General features: G+C 43.6%; 1 protein-coding gene across 7 annotated transcripts in view; it reads right to left on the minus strand.

Moving 5' to 3' along the window:
• amacr (alpha-methylacyl-CoA racemase) overlaps positions 1-21,558 on the minus strand; it is a 110,504-nt gene that overhangs the window by 42,969 nt on the left and 45,977 nt on the right. For all 7 annotated transcript variants that reach the window (XM_068031228.1, XM_068031201.1, XM_068031218.1 and 4 more), the window contains 3 exons: positions 18,566-18,709; positions 15,993-16,153; positions 8,274-8,460 (listed from right to left, as the gene is read on the minus strand). In XM_068031228.1, coding sequence (XP_067887329.1) covers positions 8,274-8,460; positions 15,993-16,153; positions 18,566-18,709 — 492 coding nt within the window. The remainder of the gene's footprint in view (positions 1-8,273; positions 8,461-15,992; positions 16,154-18,565; positions 18,710-21,558) is intronic.

Here is a 21,558-nt window from a genome sequence, read left to right on the forward strand (position 1 = left end):
ACTTGCAGAGAGCCAGCATGGACATGACAGGCCTAATGGCCTCCTTCTGCACTGCAACCATTCTATGATCCTATTCTATGCTGTCTCACCCCATGAACATACCCTTTCATTCCATTCTCCCTCATGTACTTACCTAGCATTCGCTTAAATGCATCCAAGCTAATTGTCTCAACTCCTGTGTCGTAGCAAGTTCCACATTCTCACCACTCTAGTAAAGATGTTACTCCTGAATTCCTGATTAGATTTATTAGTGAATATCTTATATTTATGGCCCCACTTTTGGACTCTACCACAAGTGGACACAGTGTTTACAACGTGGCAGGTTAAGTGTCCATATTGTTCATATGGATAGTTAATACCAGCCCCTATAAATTATGGCAAACATTGGTGCCAATGCGACTTTCACACTATACGCAGTGGCTGGGGTAACAAATAAATGATGGTGTGAAGTAGTGGAGGCAGCAAGAACTCAGGATAACTCTTTTCAGCAAATACAGATTGCGTCTATAGGCAGGCGAGTTAAATGGGCCAGGTGTGCACTCTCATCTTAAATAAAGCTGGAATGTGTCATCTCAATCCTTCATTATTTTTTAATTTGGATCATTGTTAACCCCAAACTTTTCCATGAAGTAAAAAAAAAATTGGCCTATGTAACGTCTTTCAATAGTTTAAACCAAAGTCACAATGCATCCAACTCAACAAGCCAGAGTTCTCTAGGCTGCCGGGGAGTTTAGGATTTAAATGACCGGTAGTGGAGTGGCAGGACCAGTTGTTTGAACTGCCCAAAATAGCAAGTCTATTAAATATAGTTTAAGTGGCACCCTTATAATTGATGCCTTTGGTAATAGAAAATGGTGAGAACAGTTAGCCAGATATGTGGCTGTCTGGGATAAATGGGATGGTGTAAGCCAGGGGCCGTCAACATTTTCTTTAGTGACAAAGAAAAAAAAACGTGTTTGCTGACACCCCACCATGAGGTGGCGGACTACTCGCGCATGCACAAATGAAAGAAACATCACTGCAACATCTCAGGCAGCTGCCAGTAATAAAGATGGCGCAGCTCAATTTGGCACAAAAGGCAAGCAAACCCTGTTCGCCCATAACCACTTTTCTTCATCTCCCACCTCTCTCCAGCCTCCTTGCTGCCCCCCACCTCGCCAGTAGTCTCGTTTTCCCCATCCTTCATGCCGCTGGCTGCTGCCTGCTTGAATGCACCCTCGTCGCTTGCCCCTCTCCACCCACTGCCACTCCCCTGCTCGCTCACTCCCTTGCATATCGCCACTGGACCCCTGCTTGCTGCTAGGCACTTGCTCACCCACTTGTGCTCCTTTGCTGCTCAGCACCTCCCACACACTGCTCCCTCCCTGTTGAACCTCTACTCACTGCTGGCTCCCTCGCAGTTTCGACACCCCCCAACAGCTTGGTGCCCCCCCCTTGCCACTGAATCCCTCGTCACTTGCCACATCCATTTGGTGCTCCCTCAGCATTCGCTGCTCGGCCCCCCGCTAGTCACTCCCGCGCCGCTGGGCCCCCTGCTCGCTGTTGCCTGTTACTGTTTTGATATCAGTGCGCATGATGTCAGGATGCTGCGTGGTATTAATGCTGGCAGGATGTTGTTGTTAGATCTTTATGCGAGCTACTCAAAGGTCGCGTGAGCTACAAGTAGCACGTGCTCGATGTGTTGGTGACCCTGGTGTAAGCATTGGGGACTGTATAGGAATTCCCAATAGAAATATTTACATGTTAAATGCAATGCTACTAAACTATGACGCAAAAAGAAAGAGTAATGTGCTTAGGATATGCACAACATATGCAAGACTTTTAATAGCATTTAAGTAGATACAAGTTAATGGTAGATTACAAAAATAAAAAAAAAAACTTTTACAAAGGGGTAGAAGGGCAGATGTTATGTTACAGTTATATAAAGGTCTAGACAGACTTGCACCTGCAGCACTGTTCAGTTCTGGGCACTGCACCTCAAGAATGTGATAATGTACTTGGGGCGCAGCAGAGTCACCAGAATAGTGGGGCTGAAAGGATTAGATTACGAAGACAGGTTTATAGAATCATACAAAAAGTTAACAGCACAAAAGGCCATTCAGTCGGTCATGTCCGTGCCAGCTCTCTGCAAGTGCAACTCAGCTAGTCCCGCTCCCCTGCCTTTTCCCTGCAGCCTGGCAAATGTTCTTTCTTCAGATAATTATGCAGTTCCCATTTGAAAGTCACAATTTAATCAGCCTCCAAGATGCTCTCAGACAGTGCATACTGGATCCGAACAACTCGCTGCGTAAAAACTTTTTCCTCATATGGTCTTTGGTTCTCTTGCCAATCACCTTAAATCGGTGTCCTCTGGTTTTCAACCCTTCAAATGGGGCTAGCTACTTTGTCCAGACCCTCATTATTTTGAACACCTCTATCAAATCTCGTCTCAGCCTCCCCTTCCTTCAGGAAAACAGCCCATGTTCCACAATCTATTCACTTACCTGAAGTCCAGCATCCCTGGAACCATTCTCGTAAATCTTTTCTGCACCCTCTCCAATGCCTTCACATCCTTCCTAATGTGTGGTGTGCAGAATTGGATACAATACTGTACTCCAGGCCAAACCAGTGCTTTATAAAAAAGGTTCACCAGAACTTCCTTGCTTTTGTAATCTATGCCTCGATTTATGAAGTCCAGGATGCCATATGCCTTGATTAACCACTTTCTCAACCTGCCCTTCAACGATTTGTGCCCATACACCCCCCAGCGCTCTGCTCCTGCACCCCCTTTAGAATTGTATTATTTACATTGCCTCGTCATTCTTCCTTCCAAAATATATCACTACACACTTCTCTGCATTAAATTTCATCTGCCGCATGTCTGCCCATTCTTCCAGCCTGTCTATGTCCTCTTGAAATCTATCATGGTCCTTCTCACTGCTCATGATACTTCCAGGTTTTGTGTCATCTGCACATTTTGAAATTGTGCCTTGCACACCCAAGTTCAGGACATTAATATCAATCAAAAGAAGAAATAGTCCCAATACCGACTGCTGGAGAACGCAGCTATATACCTTCTTCCAGTCTGAAAAACAACTGTTCACCACTACTGTTTCCTGTCATGCAGCCAATTTCCTATCCATGCCACTGTCCCTTTTATTCCATGGGCTTCAACATTGCAGACAAGCATGTTATGTGTTACTTTATCAGATCAGATCCAAGCTCTACAGTCCTGCCACATCCATCCATGAATGGTGGTGGACAATTAAAAAAAACTGACAGGAGGTGGCAGCTCCACAAAATATCCCCATCCTCAATGATGGGGGAGCCCAGCACATCAATGCAAAAGACAAGGCTAAAGCATTTGCATCCATCTTCAACCAGAAGTGCCAAGTGGATGATCCATCTTCATCCTCCTAAGGTCCCCAGCATCACAGATGCCAGTCTTCAGCTAATCTGATTCACTCCACATGATATCAAGAAAAGGCTGAAGGCACTGGATACTGCAAAGGCTATGGACCCCGACAACATTCCAGCAATGGTACTGAAGAGTTGTACTCCAGAACTAGCCGCACACCTAGCCAAGCTGTTCCAGTACACTACAACACTGGCATCTACCCGGCAATGAGGAAAATTGTCCAGGTTTGTCTTTTGCACAAAAAGCAGAACAACTCCAACCAGACCAATTACCGCCCTAATAGTCTGCTCTCGATCATTGGCAAAGCAATGGAAGGGGTCATTGACAGTTATGAAGCAGTACTTGCTCAGCAATAACCTGCTCACTGACACTCAGTTTGGGTTCCACGAAGACCACTCAGCTCCTGACCTCATTACATCCTTGGTCCAAACATGGACAAAAGAGCTGAACTCCAGAGGTGAGGTCAGAGTAACTGCCCTCGACATCAAGGCAGCATTTGACCGTGAATGGCATCGAGGAGTAAAACTGGAGTCAATCGGTATTGGGGGAAATCTCTCTGCTGGTTGGAGTCACACCTATCACAAAGGAAGATGGGTGTGGTTGTTGGAGGTCAATCATCTCAGTCCCACATCACTGCAGGAGTTCCTCAGAATAATGTCCAGGCCCAACCATCTTCAGCTGCTTCATCAATGACCTTCTCTCCACCATAAAAAGGTCAGAAGTGGGGATGTTTACTGTTGATTGCACAATGTTGAGCATCATTCGCGACTCCTCAGATACTGAAGCAGCCCATGTCCAACATCCAGGCGTGGGCTGATAAGTGGCAAGTAACATTCGCACCACACAAGTGCCAAGCAATGAACATCTCAAACAAGAGAAAAATCTAACCATCTCCCCTTGACATTCAATGGCATTACGATCGCTGATTTCCCCCACTAAAATCCTGGGGGTCACCATTGACCAGAAACTGAACTGGACCAGCCACAAATGCTGTGGCTACAACAGCAGGTCAGAGGCTGGAAATTCTGTGGTGAATAACTCCCCTACTGTCTCCCCAATGCTCATCCACCATCTACAAGACACAAGTTAGGAGTGTGATGGAATACACTCCACTTGCCTGGATGGGTGCAGCTCAACAACACTCAAGAAGCTAGACACCATCCAGGACAAAGCAGCCTGCTTGATTGGCACCCCATCCACCACCCTCAACATTCATTTGCTCGACCACCGACGCACAGTGGCAACAATGTGCATCATCTACAAGATGCACTGCAGCAACTCACCAAGGCTCCTTCGACGCCACCTTCCAAACCTGCGACTTCTACCACACAGGACAAGGGCAGCAGATGCATGGGAACACCACCACCTGCAAGTTCCCCTCCAAGCCACACACCATCCTGACTTGGAGCTATATCGCTGTTCCTTCACTGTTGCTGGGTCAAAATCTTGCAACTCCCTTCTTAACAGCACTGTGGGTGTACATACACCCAAAGGACTGCAGTGGTTCAAGGCAGCAACTCACCAGCACCTTCTCAAGGGCAATTAGGGATGGGCAATAAATTCTAGTCTAGCCAGCGATGCCCACATCCCTCAAAATGAAATTAAAAATGTCTTCTGGATGTACTCCACATTAGTCACATTAAGCTCATCAATCCACTCTGCTACCTAATCAAAAAGCAGAAATTAGCTACACGACTTGACCTTAACAAATCCATGCTGGCTTTCTTTAATTAGTCCACATTTGCCCAAATGAGAATTAATTTTATCCCACATTATAGTTTCCAAAAGCTTTCCCACCACTGTGGTTAAATTGACCTCCCTGTGTTCACTGGCTTCTTATACCCTTTTTGAACAAAGGTGTAACATTTCCAATTCTCCAGTCCTGACACCAACCCTAGATCTAAGCAGGATTGGAAGATTATGGTCAGTGCCTCTGCAATTTCCACCCTTACTTCCCTCAGTATCCTCAGCTGCAACTGATCCAGTCCTGTTGACTTATCAACTTTAAGTAAAGCCAGCCTTTTTAATACCTCTTCTCTATCAATTATTAGCCTATCCAGTGTCCATTTCTTAGTTTAGTTTAGAGATACAACACTGAAACAGGCCCTTCGGCCCACCGAGTCTGTGCCGACCATCAACCACCCATTTATACGAATCCTACACTAATCCCATATTTCTACCACATCCCCACCTTCCCTATATTCCCCTACCACCTACCTATACTAGGGGCAATTTATAATGGCCAATTTACTTAACAACCTTGGCTTGTGGGAGGACACCGGAGCACCCGGAGAAAACCCACGCAGACACAGGGAGAACTTGCAAACTTCACACAGGCAGTACCCAGAATTGAACCCGGGTCACTGGAGCTGTGAGGCTGCGGTGCTAACCACTGCACCACTGTGCTGCCCATTGCGCCACTGTGCCGCCCTTTCTTCCACAAAGACTTTGCATCTGTTTTTACCAAGGAGGATGCTGCCAAAGTACTCATTTAGTGCCTCAGCCATGCCCTCTGCCTCCTTGCATAAATCCCCTTTTGGTCCTTTATTGGCTGCAATCCTCCTTTTCCACATTTTACTATTTATATGCCTGTACAAGACTTTTGGATTCCCTTCTATGTTAGCTGCCAGTCTCTTCTCATACTCTTTGTTCCTCATTTCTTTATTCACTCCCCTTTGAACTTTATATATTCTTATTGGTTCTTATTTGTATTGTCCACCTGACATCTGTCACCATCTTTCTGCTTCACTTACTCTCTTTCGTCATCCAGGGAGCTCTTGTTTTGCTTGCCTCATCTTTCATTCTTGTGGAAAGGTACCTCGAGAGTACCTGAACCATCCCTTCTTCAAAAGCAGCCCATTGTTCAGTTAGGGTTGCCTCCGAATCTTTGATTCTTATTTACCAAGGCCAGATCTGTGCTCACCCCATTGAAATTGGCCCTCCCCCAATTAGTTATTTTTACACTGGATTGTTCCTTGACATTTCCTATAGCTAACCTAAACCTCATCATACTATAATTACTGTCCCTTACAAGTTCCCCTACGGACACTTAATCCACTTGACCCACCTCATTTCCCAGAACCAGATCCAGTAATACCTCCTTCCTCATCAGACTGGCAACATACTGATCTAGAAAATCATGCTTTAGAAACTCTTCGCCCTCTCTGCCCTTTACACTATTACTATCTCAGATCTATATTAGGATAATTAAACTCCCCCCTATTATAACTACTCTATATAGTTTCTGCACCTCTCTAATTTCCTTGCAAATTTGTTCCTCTATCTTTACCACTAGTTGGTGTCTGATAGAATACACTCAGTCGTGAAACGGTACTTCAATTGTTTCTTAGCTCTGACCAAATAGATTCTATCCTTCACTTCTCTTGGACATCCTCTGTCCCACAATAATATTTTCCTTTATCAATACTGCTACTCCTTGCCTTTTCTTTCCTGAAAACCTTGTATTCAGGAATATTTAGTACTCAGTCCTGTTCTTTATTGAGCCAGTCTGTTGTCGCCGCATCATATACCCACATGGCTACCTGCACCTGCAGCTCAGTAGTTTATTTACCACATACATGCATTGTAAACCTAATTTAGGCCTTATTGCATTTCATCTTACTCTGACCCCACCTAATCCTTTATCATTTCTTATTCTAGTGCTATCTGTCTTTTGTACACCTTGGTTTTCCTCTCTAATGTTACTTACTGGTTCCCATTCCCTTACCAAGTTAATTTAAATCCTCCCCAATAGCAAGGACATTGCTCCCAGCTCTGTTCAAGTGCAACCCTTCTGGCCTGTACGGGTCCCATCTCCCCCCCGCCCCCCCCAGAACTGAATCAATGACCCAGGAATCTCCCTTCTGCACAATCTCTCCAGCCACACTTTCATCTGCTCTGTCCTCCTAATTCTACACTCATTAGCACATAGCACTGGGAGTAATCCAGAGATTACGACCCATGAAGTCCTTCTTGCTCATTTCTTTCCCAGCTCCCTAAAATCTGCCTGCAGGAGCTCATCCCTCTTTCTACATATATCATTGGTACCGATATAGACCACAACCACTGGCTGTTCAGCCTTCCCCAATCAGCGTTCTCTGCATCCGCTCAGTGACACCTGAACCCTGGCACCAGGGAAGCAGCATACCAGGTTGAACAGACCAGGTTTATATCCCGTTTATTATAGAAAATCAAGAGTTGATTTAATTGAGGTTTTTTATGGTGATTAAAAAGATTTGACGAGGTAGATAGAAAGAGATGATTTTCTCTGGTGAGGGAATCCCGAACAAGAGGCATAATCTTAATTAGAGCTGGGTCATTTAAGAGGGAAAGCAAGAAGCACTTTTTCCAGACAAAGAGTATTCGAAAACAGGAGCTTGCTCAGCCAAGAGATGTGGATTCTGGGTTAATTGAAATTTTCAAGACTGAGATCAACAGAGGGATATGGAGCAAAACGGTTGAAGTACAGACCAGTCATGATTTAAATGAATGACAGAACAAGTTTGAGGGGCCAAATGGCCTTCTCCTGTTCTTATGTTCCTATTCCAGCATTGGAGGCATTGTAGACGAGAGCCACAAGACTGACCCCCAGAATCAGGGGGTCTGAACTATGAGGAAAGACTAGCAAGGCTCAGGCTTTTCCGTGTGGAAAGGAAGTGCTTGTGAGATGAACTTAGTGGCATATAACTCTGTTAAGGCTATAGAAAAAAGTTAACCCAAAATATTATTTCAAGTTAAATAGTGGGAGTAGAACAAAGGACAAAGGTTCAAACTAGTAAAAGGTAATGTTAGGACTGTTAACAGGATTTTTTCCTTCACATTAAGTGATTGTTGATAATTGGATAGAATTGCCATGGAACACAAAAAACACACTTGCCTTCTATCAGCTGGTCATAAAAATGAGGTTCCAATGCACCAACAGCCATATACTTTCCATCAGAAGTCCTGTAGGTTTCATAGAATGGTGCTCCGGTGTCCAGTAGGTTTTCACCTCTTTGCCGATTCCAAATACTCAATTGTTCGGATTTCCAAAGCCAGGAGCTACAGTAAGCTGCTCCTTCAACCTGACAAACAGTCATATTTAAAAAAAAAATTTACTAAGATACAAACAAAAGTGGATTTTGAAAAATTCTCAGCATTCAACTCAAACTTTATAAATATCCCACTGATAATTCTAGGAAATGACAAAGCCCACCTATTTTTCTACAGCACAAATGATTTCCACACTCAACACTATATTCTTCAAACATTTTGTATCTACCTTTTAATTACTTTAAGGCAAGCAGAAAAATAATGCCGAAGAAAATCCAATTTTTTTTTTGAAAGGGATTAAACCGGTTTTATGTAAATGCTTAAGAAATGAAGGCCTAGATTTAACCACCGCGCCCCCTACCCCCTCCCAAGGTGCTGGGTGGTGCTGTTTATTAAAATATTGTGATCAAGTAACCCAACCTCAGTCCCATTGGTTTAATTTTTTTAAAACCCAAAAGTCAACCCATCAACGAGGTTCCCACAAAAGGTTAGGTGCCTAATTAGCATTCAAAAATGTGCAGCCCAATGACATCAACACCATGATTTAAACTGAACTGCACGTCGGGGAGAGGCCTGTGGTATGAGATTCCTGGCAGATCTGCCTTGATTCAGTACCCCTTAATAGAGTTAGCTAACAAAAATCTACCAATCTCAGTTTTGACATTTTCAAGTGACCAAGCTTCAATAGAATTTTGGGAGACAGCGAAAGTTCTAATAACCTTTGTGTGAAGAAGTACTTCTTGACATGACCCTGAATGCCCAGCTTGAACATTAAGGTTACGCCCTCTTTTTCTGGGCTTTGCTACCGGAGGAAATCGTTTCTTTCTATCTAGCCAAGTGGATCAAATATCAGTAGGAGAGCATTTAGGGGATAGTGATCATTGTATCATAAGGTTTAGGTTGACTATGGAAAGGACAAAGAACAATCTAGAGTAGGAATAATTAACTGAGGTACAGCCAACTTCAATGGGGTAAGAATGGATTGGGGCTGAATAAATTGGAATCAAAGGTTGGTAGGAAAAACAGTCGCTGAACAATGGGCTAGCTTCAAAGAAGAAACTGTTTGGGCATAGTCAAGGTATATTCCCTTCTCAGTCTACACTGACAACTGCTGAGAATAAGTTTTAAGGGTCAATTTCTATCTAAAGTCTAGTTTTTTTTCTTCAATTTAGCAGTTAACTAAAAATTACTCCCTAAGAGAAGATAAGTTTTATTCCGGGCTAAAAACAAGCTCTGGGAGCAGCTGCAGCTAGTTACTCAAGTAGCTGGCTTAAACTGGTTTTCAGAAGCTTGAATCAGTTTTTTCACAGAAAGTATAAAAGCAGGGCTTCCTCAGTGCTGCTTTGTCCATACAGAGTGTAAAATGGGAGTTTCGTGAGTGAGGGAGGTGCTCCTTTCTTTTTTTTTCTACCTTTTCTCAGCCTCCAGTAGCTGGCTCTTTCTTCGGGGAAGATGCTAATTGGTGAGTAACTGGTAAGTTATTCTAATTATAATAAATAGTTTTTGAAGTTACGGTATGGCAGGTCAGCTTGGCCAAGTAGAATGTACGTCCTGCTGTATGTGGGAAGTCATGGATGCACCGTGTGTCCTAGACGAACATGTCTGCAGGAAGTGTCACCGGCTGCAGAAGTTAAAGTTCTGGATTTCGGAACTTGAGCAGCAGCTGGAGTCAATGTTGCGCATCTGCGAGGCAGAGGACTACGTGGATAGCATGTTTAGTGAGGTGGTCACACTGCACATTTGGAGTATGCAGGCAGAGACAGAATGGGTGACTGGTTCTTTTAGACTGCCTGGCAGACAGGCAGTGCAGGAGTCCAGAGTCTATCTTGCTTGCTAATTGGCTTTCCATTTTGGATACTAGGGAGGGTGATGGTTCCTCAGGGGAGTGCAGCCAGAGCAAAGTTTGTGGCACCACAGGTGGATCAGCTGCACAGTAGGGGGAAAGAGGAGTGGAAGAGCAATCGTGTTAGGGGATTCGATAGTCAGGGGATCAGACAGGTGTTTCTGCGATAGTAAATGTGAAGTGATGTGATAAACAGATACTTGGATAATAATAATGATCTGATTGGGCATAGTCAGCATGGATTAATGAATGGGAAATCATGTTTGACGAACCCATTGGGAGTTTTTTTGAGAATGTTATTAACAGAATTGATAAAGGGGAGTCGGTGGATATCGTATACTTGGATTTTCAGAAGGCTTTTGATAAAGTGCCCCACAGGAGGTTGGTTAGCAAAATTAAAGCACATGGGGTAGGAGGTAATATACTGGCATGGATTAAGGATTAGTTAACAGGCAGAAAGGAGAGAGTAGGAATAAACTGGTCAATCTCACATTGGCAGGCTGTGACTAGTGTGGTACCGCAAGGATCAGTACTTGGGCCCCAGCTGTTCATAATATATATCAATGATTTGGACATGGGTCCAAATGTAATATTTCCAAGTTCACAGATGACACAAAACGAGGTGGGAATGTGTGTTGTGAGGAAGATGCAAAGCGGCTTCAAGGGGATTTGGAAAGACTTAGCGAGTGGTCAAAAACGTGGCGATGGAATAGAATATGGAAAAATATGACGTTATCCATTTCGGTAGGAGGAACAGATGAGCAGAGTATTTCTTTAAATGGTAAGAGATTAGAAAGTGTAGATGTACTAGGGAATCTGGATGTCTTTGCCAATAAGTCACTAAAAGCCAACATGCAATTCTGAAGGCTTATGGTATGTTAGCCTTTATCGCAAGAGGTTTTGAGTACAGGAGTACTGAAGTCTTGCTTCAATTGTATAGAACTCTTGGTTGGACCACACCTGGAGTACTGTGTGCAGTTTTGGTCCCCTTACTTTAGGAAGGATATTATTGCCATAGAGGGAGTGCAACAAAGGCTCACCAGACTTGTTGTTGGGATGGTGGGACTGTCCTATGAAAAAGAGATTGGGGAAACTGGGCCTGTATTCTTGAGTTTCGAAGAACGAGAGGTGACCTCATTGAAAGCTACAAAATTCTTAAAGGGATAGACAGGGTAGATGCAGCTAAGATGTTTCCCCTGGTTTGGGAGTCTAGAACCAGGAGACACAATTTCAAATGAAGGGGGACCGAGATAAGAAGAAATCTCTTTAGAAACATAGAAAATAGGTGAAGTAGGCCATTCAGCCCTGCTCCGCCATTCAAAAAAGATCATGGCTAATCGTCTAATTCAGCACACTGTTCCTGCAGTACCCTGTTCCTGCTTTCTCCCCGTATTCCTTGATCCCTTTGGCATTAATATATCTATCTCCTTCTTGAAAATATTTAATGACTCAGTCTCCACTGCCTTCTGCGGTAGAGAATTTCACAGGTTCACCACCCTCAGTGAAGAAATTTCTCCTCGTCTGTTCTAAATGGCATACCGTGTCCTGAGACTGACTTTTTTTTTTAAAATAGAGATACAGCACTGAAACAGGCCCTTCGGCCCACTGAGTCTGTGCCGACCATCAACCACCCATTTATACTAATCCTATATTCCTACCACATCCCCACCTGTCCCTATATTTCCCTACCACCTACCTATACTAGGGGCAATTTAGAATGGCCAATTTACCGATCAACCTGCAAGCCTTTGGCATGTGGGAGGAAACCGGAGTACCCGGAGGAAACCCACGCAGACACAGGGAGAACTTACAAACTCCACAAAGGTAGTACCCAGAATTGAACCCGGGTCGCTGGAGCTGCGAGGCTGCGGTGCGAACTACTGCGCCGCCCTGGTTCTGGACTCCCCATCCATCGGGAACATCCTCCCTGCATCTAACCTGTTTAGTCCTGTTAGAAACCAATAAAATTCTATGAGATCCCCCCTCATTCTTCTAAACTCTAGTGAATAGAGGCCTAGTCAACCCAATCTCTCCTCATACGTCAATCCTGCCATCCCAGGAATCAGCCTAGTAAATCTTCTTTGCACTCTCTCCATGTCAAGAACATCCTTCCTCAGATAAGGAGACCAAAACTGCACACAATACTCCAGATGTGGTCTCACCAAGGCCCTGTATAACTGCAGTAAGACATCCTTGCTCCTGTACTCAAATCCTCCTGCAATGAAGGCCAACATACCATTCGCCTTCCTAACTGCTTGCTGCACCTGAATGCTTGCTTTCAGCGACTGGTGTACAAGGATACCCAGATCTCACTGCACCTCCCCCTTTCCCAATCTATCACCATTCAGATAATAATCTGCCTTTCTATTTTTACAACCAAAGTGGATAACCTCACATTTATCCACATTATACTGCATCCGCCCACTCACCAACTTGTCCAAATCACATTGGAGCCTCTTTGCATCCTCCTCACAGCTCCCTCCCCCCACCCCCCCAACTTTGTGCCGTCTGCAAACTTGGAAATGTTGCATTTAGTTCCCTCACCCAAGTCATTAAATATATATTGTGAATAGCTGGGACCCTAGCACGGATCCCTGCGGTACCCTCCTAGTCACTGCCTGCCACCTGGAAAAAGTCCTGTTTATTCCGACTGTTTCCTGTGTCAACCAATTCTCAATCCATACCAGTATACTACCCCCAATCCCATGTGCTTTAATTTTGCACACTAAACTCTTATGCAGGACCTTATGAAATGCCTTCTGAAAATCCAAATACACCACATCCACTGGTTCTCGCTTATCTAGTCTACTGGCTACATCCTCAAAAAACTCCTGTAGATTTGTTAAGCATGACTTCCCTTTCATAAACCCATGATGACTTTGCCCAATCCCTTCTATGCTTTCCAGGTGTACTACTATCACATCCTTTATAATAGACTCCAGCATTTTCTCCACTACTAATGCAAGGCTAACTGGTCTGTAGTTCCTTGTTTTTTCTCTCCCTCCTTTTTTAAAATAGTGGGGTTACATTTGCCACCCTCCAATCTGTAGGAACTGCTCCAGAGTCTATAGAAATTTTGGAAGATGACCACCAATGCATCCACTATTTCCAGGACCACCTCCTTTAGTACTCTGGGATGTAGATCATCAGGCCCGGGGATTTGTCAGCCTTTAATCCCATTAATTTTCCTAGCACTTTTTTTTTTTAAAAACTAATACTGATTTCCATCAGTTCCTCCCTCTCATAAGAGCTTTGGTTCCCTAACATTTCTGCGAGGTTATTTGTGTCCTCCTTTGTGAAGACAGAACCAAAATGTGTGTTTAATTGTTCTGCCATTTCTTTGTTCCCCATTATAATTTCCCCTGTTTCTGACTGTAAGGGACCCACATTTGTCTTCACTAATCTTTTTCTCTTCACATATTTATAGAAGCTTTTACAGTCAATTTTATGTTCCCCGCAAGTTTACTCTCATACTCTATTTTCCCCTACTTAAATCAACCTCTTTGTCCTCCTTTGCTGAATACTAAACTGCTCCCAATCCTCAGACTTGCTGCCTTTTTGGCAATTTTATATGTCTCCTCTTTGGATCTAGTACTATCCCTAATTTCTTTTGTAAGCCACAGTTGAGCCACCTTTCCATTTTTATTTTTGCAGGAATTAATAATTGTTGTAATTCATGCACACATTCTTTAAATATTATCCATTGCCTATCCACCATTAACCCTGTTAGTAAAGTTCCCCAATCTACCATAGCTAACTCGCGCCTCATGCCTTTGTAGTTTTCTTTATTTAGATTCAGGGCCCTAGTTTCGGATTCAACTACTTCCCTCTCCACCTTAATGAAGAATTCAATCATGTTATGGTCGCTCCTCCCCAAGGGACCCTGCAAAACAAGATTGCTAATTAATCCTTTCTCATTGCACAATACCCAGTCTAGGATAGCCTGTGCCCTAGTTGGTTCATCAACATATTGGTCTAAAAAACAGTCATGTACACATTTCAGGAAATTCTCCTCCACAGTATTATTGCTATTTGGCTTGACCAATCTATATGTAGATTAAAATCACCCATGATTACAGTTTATTGCATGCATCTCTAATTTCCTGTTTAATGCCATCCCTTACATCCCCACTACTGTTTGAGGGCCTATAGATAACCCCCAAAGTTCTCCTTGGTGTTTCTTAGCTCCACCCATACAGATTCCAACATCATGATTTTGAGCCAATATCCTTCCTCACTATTGCATTGATTTCCTCCTTTACTAACATTACCCCTCCTCCTTTCTCTTTTTGCCCGTCCTTCCTAAATATTGAATACCCCTGGATGTTCAGTTCCCATCCTTGGTCACCTTGCATCCATGTCTCCGTAATCGCTGCTATATCATAACCGTTCATATCTATTTGCGCTGTTAATTCATCTACCTTATTGCTAATGCTCCACGCAGTAAGACACAATGCCTTTAGACTTGTCTTTTTAACATGGTTAGTTATCTTAGCTTTATTTTGCACTACAGCCCCATTTGTTTCTCGCCCTGGTTTCTTCTGCCTTCCACTTTTGCTTCTTACCTTTGTCTTTCATTTCTATCCTGGTTTCCCTCTCCTCTGTCTCCCTGCTCAGATTCCCATCCCCCTGCCATTCTAATTTAAACCCTCCACAACAGCACTAGCAAACACCGCACCCCCCACCCCGAGAAAATTGGTCCTGGTCTTGCCCAGATGCAACCCGTCCAGCTTGTACTGCCAATAGATTGCCTCCAATTCCATGCACTGCCAATTTTCTTTTATTAACAGTCTCTTCTGGGGAACCCATCGAATGCCTTCTGAAAGTCCATATAAACAACATCCACAGGCACTCACTTACCCCTCATGTTTGTTATCTCCTTAAAAAAAATTCAACTAAGTTCATTCGATATGATTTACCCTTTACAAATCCTTGCTGGCTCTCTCTGATCAGCTCATATTTGGCTAAATGCTGTCACCAGTCCCCAATAAACAGAATTTCCCCAATACTGACAGTAGAGTAACAGGCCTATAATTTCCTAGTTTAATCGCTCTCAGCTTTCTTGAACAGTGGTGGGATGTTGGCCAATTTCCAATCAAGGGAACAATTCTGGAACGGAGTGTGTTTTGGGAATCATGACTAACACCACCAATTTTCTCACTTACTTCTTTTAATACCCTGGGCTGGAAATCATCAGGTCCTGAGATTTGGCTATCTTTAACAACGTTAGCTTCTTTATTACCACTTTTAAAAAATTCGACTTGTATTGAATCTAGTTAGTTCCTGCCCTTCATTTATTTTTAGATTAATATCTTCAATACTATGCCAAATACATTTCATATAGCCCACTTTGGCTATGCCGGATCTGTAAAAAATAAAATATCTGTTGCCTGACAGCCACTGAGAATGTGGCTTGAAATGGCAGCCAATGAGGGCAGCCTGGGGCTTGCAGTTTCCCTACTGTTGGGTGCCGTTCCTCAGCACTCTAGCTACAACCTTTTGCAGGTAATTATTGATCTCACCTGCAATATGGCCGGCTATTGGACAGGAGCTGGACCAAAATTATTTAAATAAGGCCTGCTATTAAGCTCAGCAGGGCCTCAATGTCTCAGGCATTGTAGGGTTAATTGTCTACTATCAGGCTTTCCTGTACACTTCTTGCCTCCCTGTCAGTATCGAGGAAGAAGTTTTAAGGTTTTTCTAGTTAAAGTATCAGCTCACCATGCTCGCATCGATGACCTGTCCTTTTCCAGATTGCATTCTCTCGTACAGAGCTAGGATTATACCCATAGCACACATAACCCCACCTCCAGCAAAGTCAGCCACAACGTTTAGTGGCGCGTAGGGATTCTCACCTTTCCTGCCAAATTTTGACAGTAGACCTAAGTTCCAAATAAATGCTGTTAGCAAACTGCATAACAAAAACACAGGCATATAACTTTTCCTACAGGGAAACAGATCAACATTAAAGTGTTTTTATTTGTTCTTTGGATTATCCACATTGCTGGCAAAACTGATATTTACTGCCACCCCTAATTGCCCTTAAAGATAGTGGTGGGGCTTCTTCTTGGACTGCTGCAGTCCTTTTGATGAAGATACTCCGACAGTGCTGTTAGGTAGGGTGTTTCAAGATATTGACCCAGTCACTATGAAGGAACGGTGATATGTCCAAGCCAAGATGGTGTGTGATTTGGAGGGTAGAGGTTGTGGTGCTCCCCCCATGCAACTGCTGCCCTGCCCTTGTTCTTCTGAGTGGTGGAGGTTGTGAGTTTGTGATGTGCTGCCAAAGAAGCTTTAGTGAGTTGCTGCTGTACATCCTTTAGGTACTACATATTGCAGCCATGTCATGTCAGTGGTGGAGGGAAGTGAACGTTTAAGCTGCTGGATGGGGTGCTGATCAAGTGGACTACTTTGTCCTGGATTGTGTTGGGCTTCTTCAATGTTGTTACATATGCACCCAACCAGACAAGTGGAAAGTATTCCACTGCACTCCTAACCTTAAAGGATACAAACCAATATTTCAAGCAGAGAGAAATAAGAATGACTGATGGAGTCAGTTTTGTTAAGTACAGAAGTAGCCAATTGCACATTACCATCTGTTTCTGTGGTAGTAGCTTGCATCAACTCTCTTCAGTTCATTCTCACCTCCATTTAAATTAAAGGGAGGAGGCAATCTTGAGGGAAGGCAGAGAGATCAGACATCATGGGAGTTGATTCTTTCTGCAGCCCAGGAAGCACGAGTGCTCCTTTTGACCCCACAAATAACTCAAACTTGCATTGTTTTTCTTCATCAAAACTTCCGAATGGCCTGCAGCAATCCCTTTAAGGACTGCTGGGGAGGCCATTCATCACCAAGTACCAATCAGGAGAGCATGCCCTGTGTACACACCCCATATTGGTACCTCAGATTTGCACTGGGATCCTAAATTAGCATTATATGACTCCAAATTTTATAAGATGAGATCCCCGCTCATTTTCGGCAGGCATCTGAACCACCACTTAAATGCCCCACTAAAATGCCAGTGGAAATATAGCAGCACAGTAGTTACTGCCCTATCAATCATGGTACCTCCTTTACCTGGCAAAGGGGGTGAAAATTGGCTCCAGTATTTCTTAATCTGCATATTTCTAAACAGTTGCATTTTATATTTCTGACACTGGTGTAATGAGAACAAGTTAAGAAAAAAATACTTCTGCATGAAGTATTTCATGCAGCTGGGTGGCACAGTGGTTAGCACCGCAGCCTCACAGCTCCAGGGACCCGGGTTCGATTCTGGGTACTGCCGGTGTGGAGTTTGCAAGTTCTCCCTGTGACCGCATGAGTTTTCGCCGGGTGCTCTGGTTTCCTCCCACAGCCAAAGACTTGCAGGTTGATAGGCAAATTGGCCATTATAAATTTCCCCTAGTATAGGTAGGTGGTAGCGGAAGGTGGGGATGTGGTAGGAGTCAGTTACTAGGGGACATAGGTTTAAGGTGCGAGGGGCAAAGTTTAGAGGGGATGTACGAGGCATGTTTTTTTAAATTTTTTTTTTATATACAGAGGGTGGTGAGTGCCTGGAACTTGCTGCCAGGGGAGGTGGTGGAAGCAGATACGATAGCGACGTTTAAGAGACATTAGCATAAATGGGTGGTTGATGGTCGGCACAGACTCCGTGGGCCGAAGGGCCCGTTTCAGTGCTGTATCTCAAAAAAAAAAATAAAAATAAAAAAAATGAAGGTGCCATAGCACTACCTTAATGTTCTCTAGCTAGGTTAGGCTGGCAACAAAACAACGATACTGAAGAGGAAAACAAATTAATGATGTTGCTCCTTAGTGGCCCATCTGAGGAGGCAAATAAGAATTAGCCCGAGTACAATCTGCCTACTCCTTCTTAGACAGGGAGTATTACACTATTTAACCCACAAGCCAACATTCAGAAACAATTTTCAAACTATACTGTATGATATCATAACTGATGCTGCAAGTATGCCTCAGTTTTACAACTTGCATATTCAGTTGGATTGATTACATTAGTATAAATGGGTGGTTGATGGTCGGCACAGACTCGGTGGGCCGAAGGGCCTGTTTCAGTGCTGTATCTCTACAAGAATTTAATGTTGTAAGGAAAATTATAACTTTTTTTTTTAAATTGGAAAGGGTTCAGTAAAATATAAACCTATGCTGATCCATCTCCCCCTTCTGTTCAAAATCTGCTTAACTCCTGTCAAAGTGTTTAATTTATACTAACCCAATGAACACAGTAACATTAATTCTTTTCTGCTGAACTTTATTATAATAAATCCATTCCAATTACCTGACACAGCAACATAGTTGATATCATGTCCAGCATTTCTGGAATATAGTCCACTCTGTCCAAACCCAGTCAGCCTGGCATAGATAAGCTTTGGATTCTGTCCAAGTACATCTTCAGGGCCAAGACCTAGCTTCTCCATGACACCTAAGAGGAGACACCGGTTTTGTGCACTTAGATCAGCCAGCAAACCATCTATCGCTTTGAAGAATACAGTTGCAATGTTGCATAAAAGTATAAAGTAAAGTAATGCAAATAAATATTCCACAGCAGGCAGCTGGTACCTGTTGGCATCTCAGAGCAGTGGATGCAGATTTAATTCTGCATTCCAAGATATATTTGAAAAGGAAAAATTTGCAGAGCTATGAGGAAAGAACAGGGGGATGGGACTTATTGGGTAGCTCTTTCAGTCTCTCAGCATAGGAGGGCATCTTTGGTGCCACGAGCAGAACAGCTTTTTTTAATCCCCCTGTACGTTTCTGTAATTTTAGCCACAGCCTATTATTTGTATAAAAGCAAAATACTGCTGATGCTGGAAATCTGAAATAAAAACAAGAAATGCTGGAACCACTCAGCAGGTCTGGCAGCATCTGTGTGTCAGTGACCCTTCTTCAGAACTGGCAAATATTAGAAATGTCACAGGTGAGGCAGGGGTGGGGCAAGAGATAAGAAAGGAGAAGGTGTAGATTGGACAAGGCCACATAGCTGACCCAAAGGTCATGGAGCAAAGGCAAACAATATGTTAATGGTGTTGTAAGAAAAAGCATTAGTACAGATAGGGTGTTAACGGACTGACAATTAAACAGCAGCAAGTACAAACATGAAAAAAAAAGTGGGTAAGCAAACTGAACAAACTAAGATGAAATGAAATAAATGCGAAAAAAGTAAAAAAGAAAAAACTACTAAAAATAAAAGTAAAATGGGGGGCCAGTCATGCTCTGAAGTTATTGAACTCAATGTTCAGTTCAGCAGGCTGTAGCGTGCCTAAATCGGTAAATGAGATGCTGTTCCTCGAGCTTGCGTTGATGTTCACTGGAACACTGCAGCAATCCCAGGATAGAGATGCGAGCACGAGAGCAGGGAGGGGGGGGGGGGGGGGGGGGGGGGGTGGAAATCCTCGGTTGAGGAAAAAAGGAGGTCATATCAGAAGCACCATCATGGAAGGTAGCATCATCAGAGCAGATGCATCGGAGACGGAGAAACTGGGAGAATGGAATGGAGTCCTTACAGGAGGTAGGGTGTGAAGAAGTGTAGTAGAGGTAGCTGTGGGAGTCGGTGGGCTTATAATGGATATTAGTAGACAACCTATCCGCAGAGATGGAGACAGAGAAGTCGAGGAAGGGAAGGGAAGTGTCAGAGATGGACCATGTAAAAAGGTGAGAGAATGGTGGAAATTGGAAGCAAAGTTGATAAAGTTCTCCAGTTTGGGGCGGGAGCAGGAAACAGCACCGATACAGTCATCAATGTACCGGAAAAAGAGTTGAAGGAGGGGGCCTGAGTAAGACTGGAACAAAGAATGCTCGACATATCCCACAAAGAGACAGGCATAACTAGGACCCATGCGGGTACCCATAGCAACACCTTTTACTTGGAGAGTGAGTGGATTATTATTTGTATACACAGATGATTTTAGTTTTAGTTTGACTTAATTTGTCTGGGGATTGTTACAATGTACAGGTTTCTACTCCCATATTCCCATACACAGCTTTTACCTCTCCAACACTAAATTGAAAGATTCATCAGTAGATATTTCCATTTAACAGTTGTGGACTTGAGACTAGTTCAGAGACTGAACGTTGCCTCTGTCTACTCGTTAAAAATTAATCTATTTGGGACCTTTGTAACAGTCTCCATCTAGTCATAGTGAGCCCAGTTCCACATCATAGTATTGCCTGGAATTTCAGACAAAGTGACAATGAATTGGTAATTTCCTTTAGCGAAGCTGTACACATAACTGGTGCGGCAATTGGAGAAATTGCACTCATACAGTAGCAGTGGTCTTTGGAAGTTGGGACTAAAAACATTTGGAATGCTCTGATCATTATATGTAGCAAATCATAAATACACTTGCTTTTGAATGCATTTATGAAGCTACTACATAATGACCAAAACAATTTTCTCCTTATTGTTAGAGACGAACACAAAGTTTAATTGAGGCCACTCCTGGGAGGGCTTACTCACGACAAGAGTGTGTTTTCCAGCCTCAATATTCCTCATGCCAGTTACTACAAAAAGATATCAAATATTTTTTAAAAAATGTCCAAAACTTCCACTTTATGAGAGTGGGGTAAACTGTTACTATTGGCTGAGGGGGATGGTGGGAAGGGGTTGAAGGGCAAAGATATCTAGGTTTTGGGGTAAAAGTTCGGGACCGGCAAAACAAGTTTGTTTGGGGGGAAATAAATAACTTGTTAGGTCATTGGATTTCGGAGGGGGGTGGAAGAGGGGCTTCGTTCTATTGTTGAATGTGTAAATTTAAATCACACGTGCAGTTCTCTTTAAAAATGTGAATGTCTTGTAAGAGCTTAAAGCCCTTTAAAGATGGCGCCGGATGCCGTTGCCAGGGATGGAGCGCCCGCTCCCTCTACATCGGGGCGGGCGTTCTGCCCCCTCCATGTTGAGATGCCACGCAGAATATCGTGGCGGCTCTGCAGCGCACATCTCGCGCATGCGCTGTGCCAATCTGTAAGCTCAGTGCTGAAAATTCAGCCTATTGTTTCATTTAACTGTTTTTCCTACTCCTCTCCTCTTAAACTATGCTCTCCTTTATAAACCTATTCTGGTGCTATCCGAGAGCTAGAGATACCAATGGTGACTGGGTCCCAAGAAGATGGAGTCCAGGACAGCAGCCTCACAGCTCCAGTGACCCGGGTTCAATTCTGGGTGCTGCCTGTACGGAGTTTGCAAGTTCTCCCTGTGACCGCGTGGGTTTCCGTGGGTGCTCCGGTTTCCTCCCACAGCCAAAGACTTGCAGGTTGATGGGTAAATTGGCCATT

This window comes from Heterodontus francisci, chromosome 1, assembly GCF_036365525.1.
Source record: "Heterodontus francisci isolate sHetFra1 chromosome 1, sHetFra1.hap1, whole genome shotgun sequence".
Lineage (NCBI taxonomy): Eukaryota > Metazoa > Chordata > Chondrichthyes > Heterodontiformes > Heterodontidae > Heterodontus > Heterodontus francisci.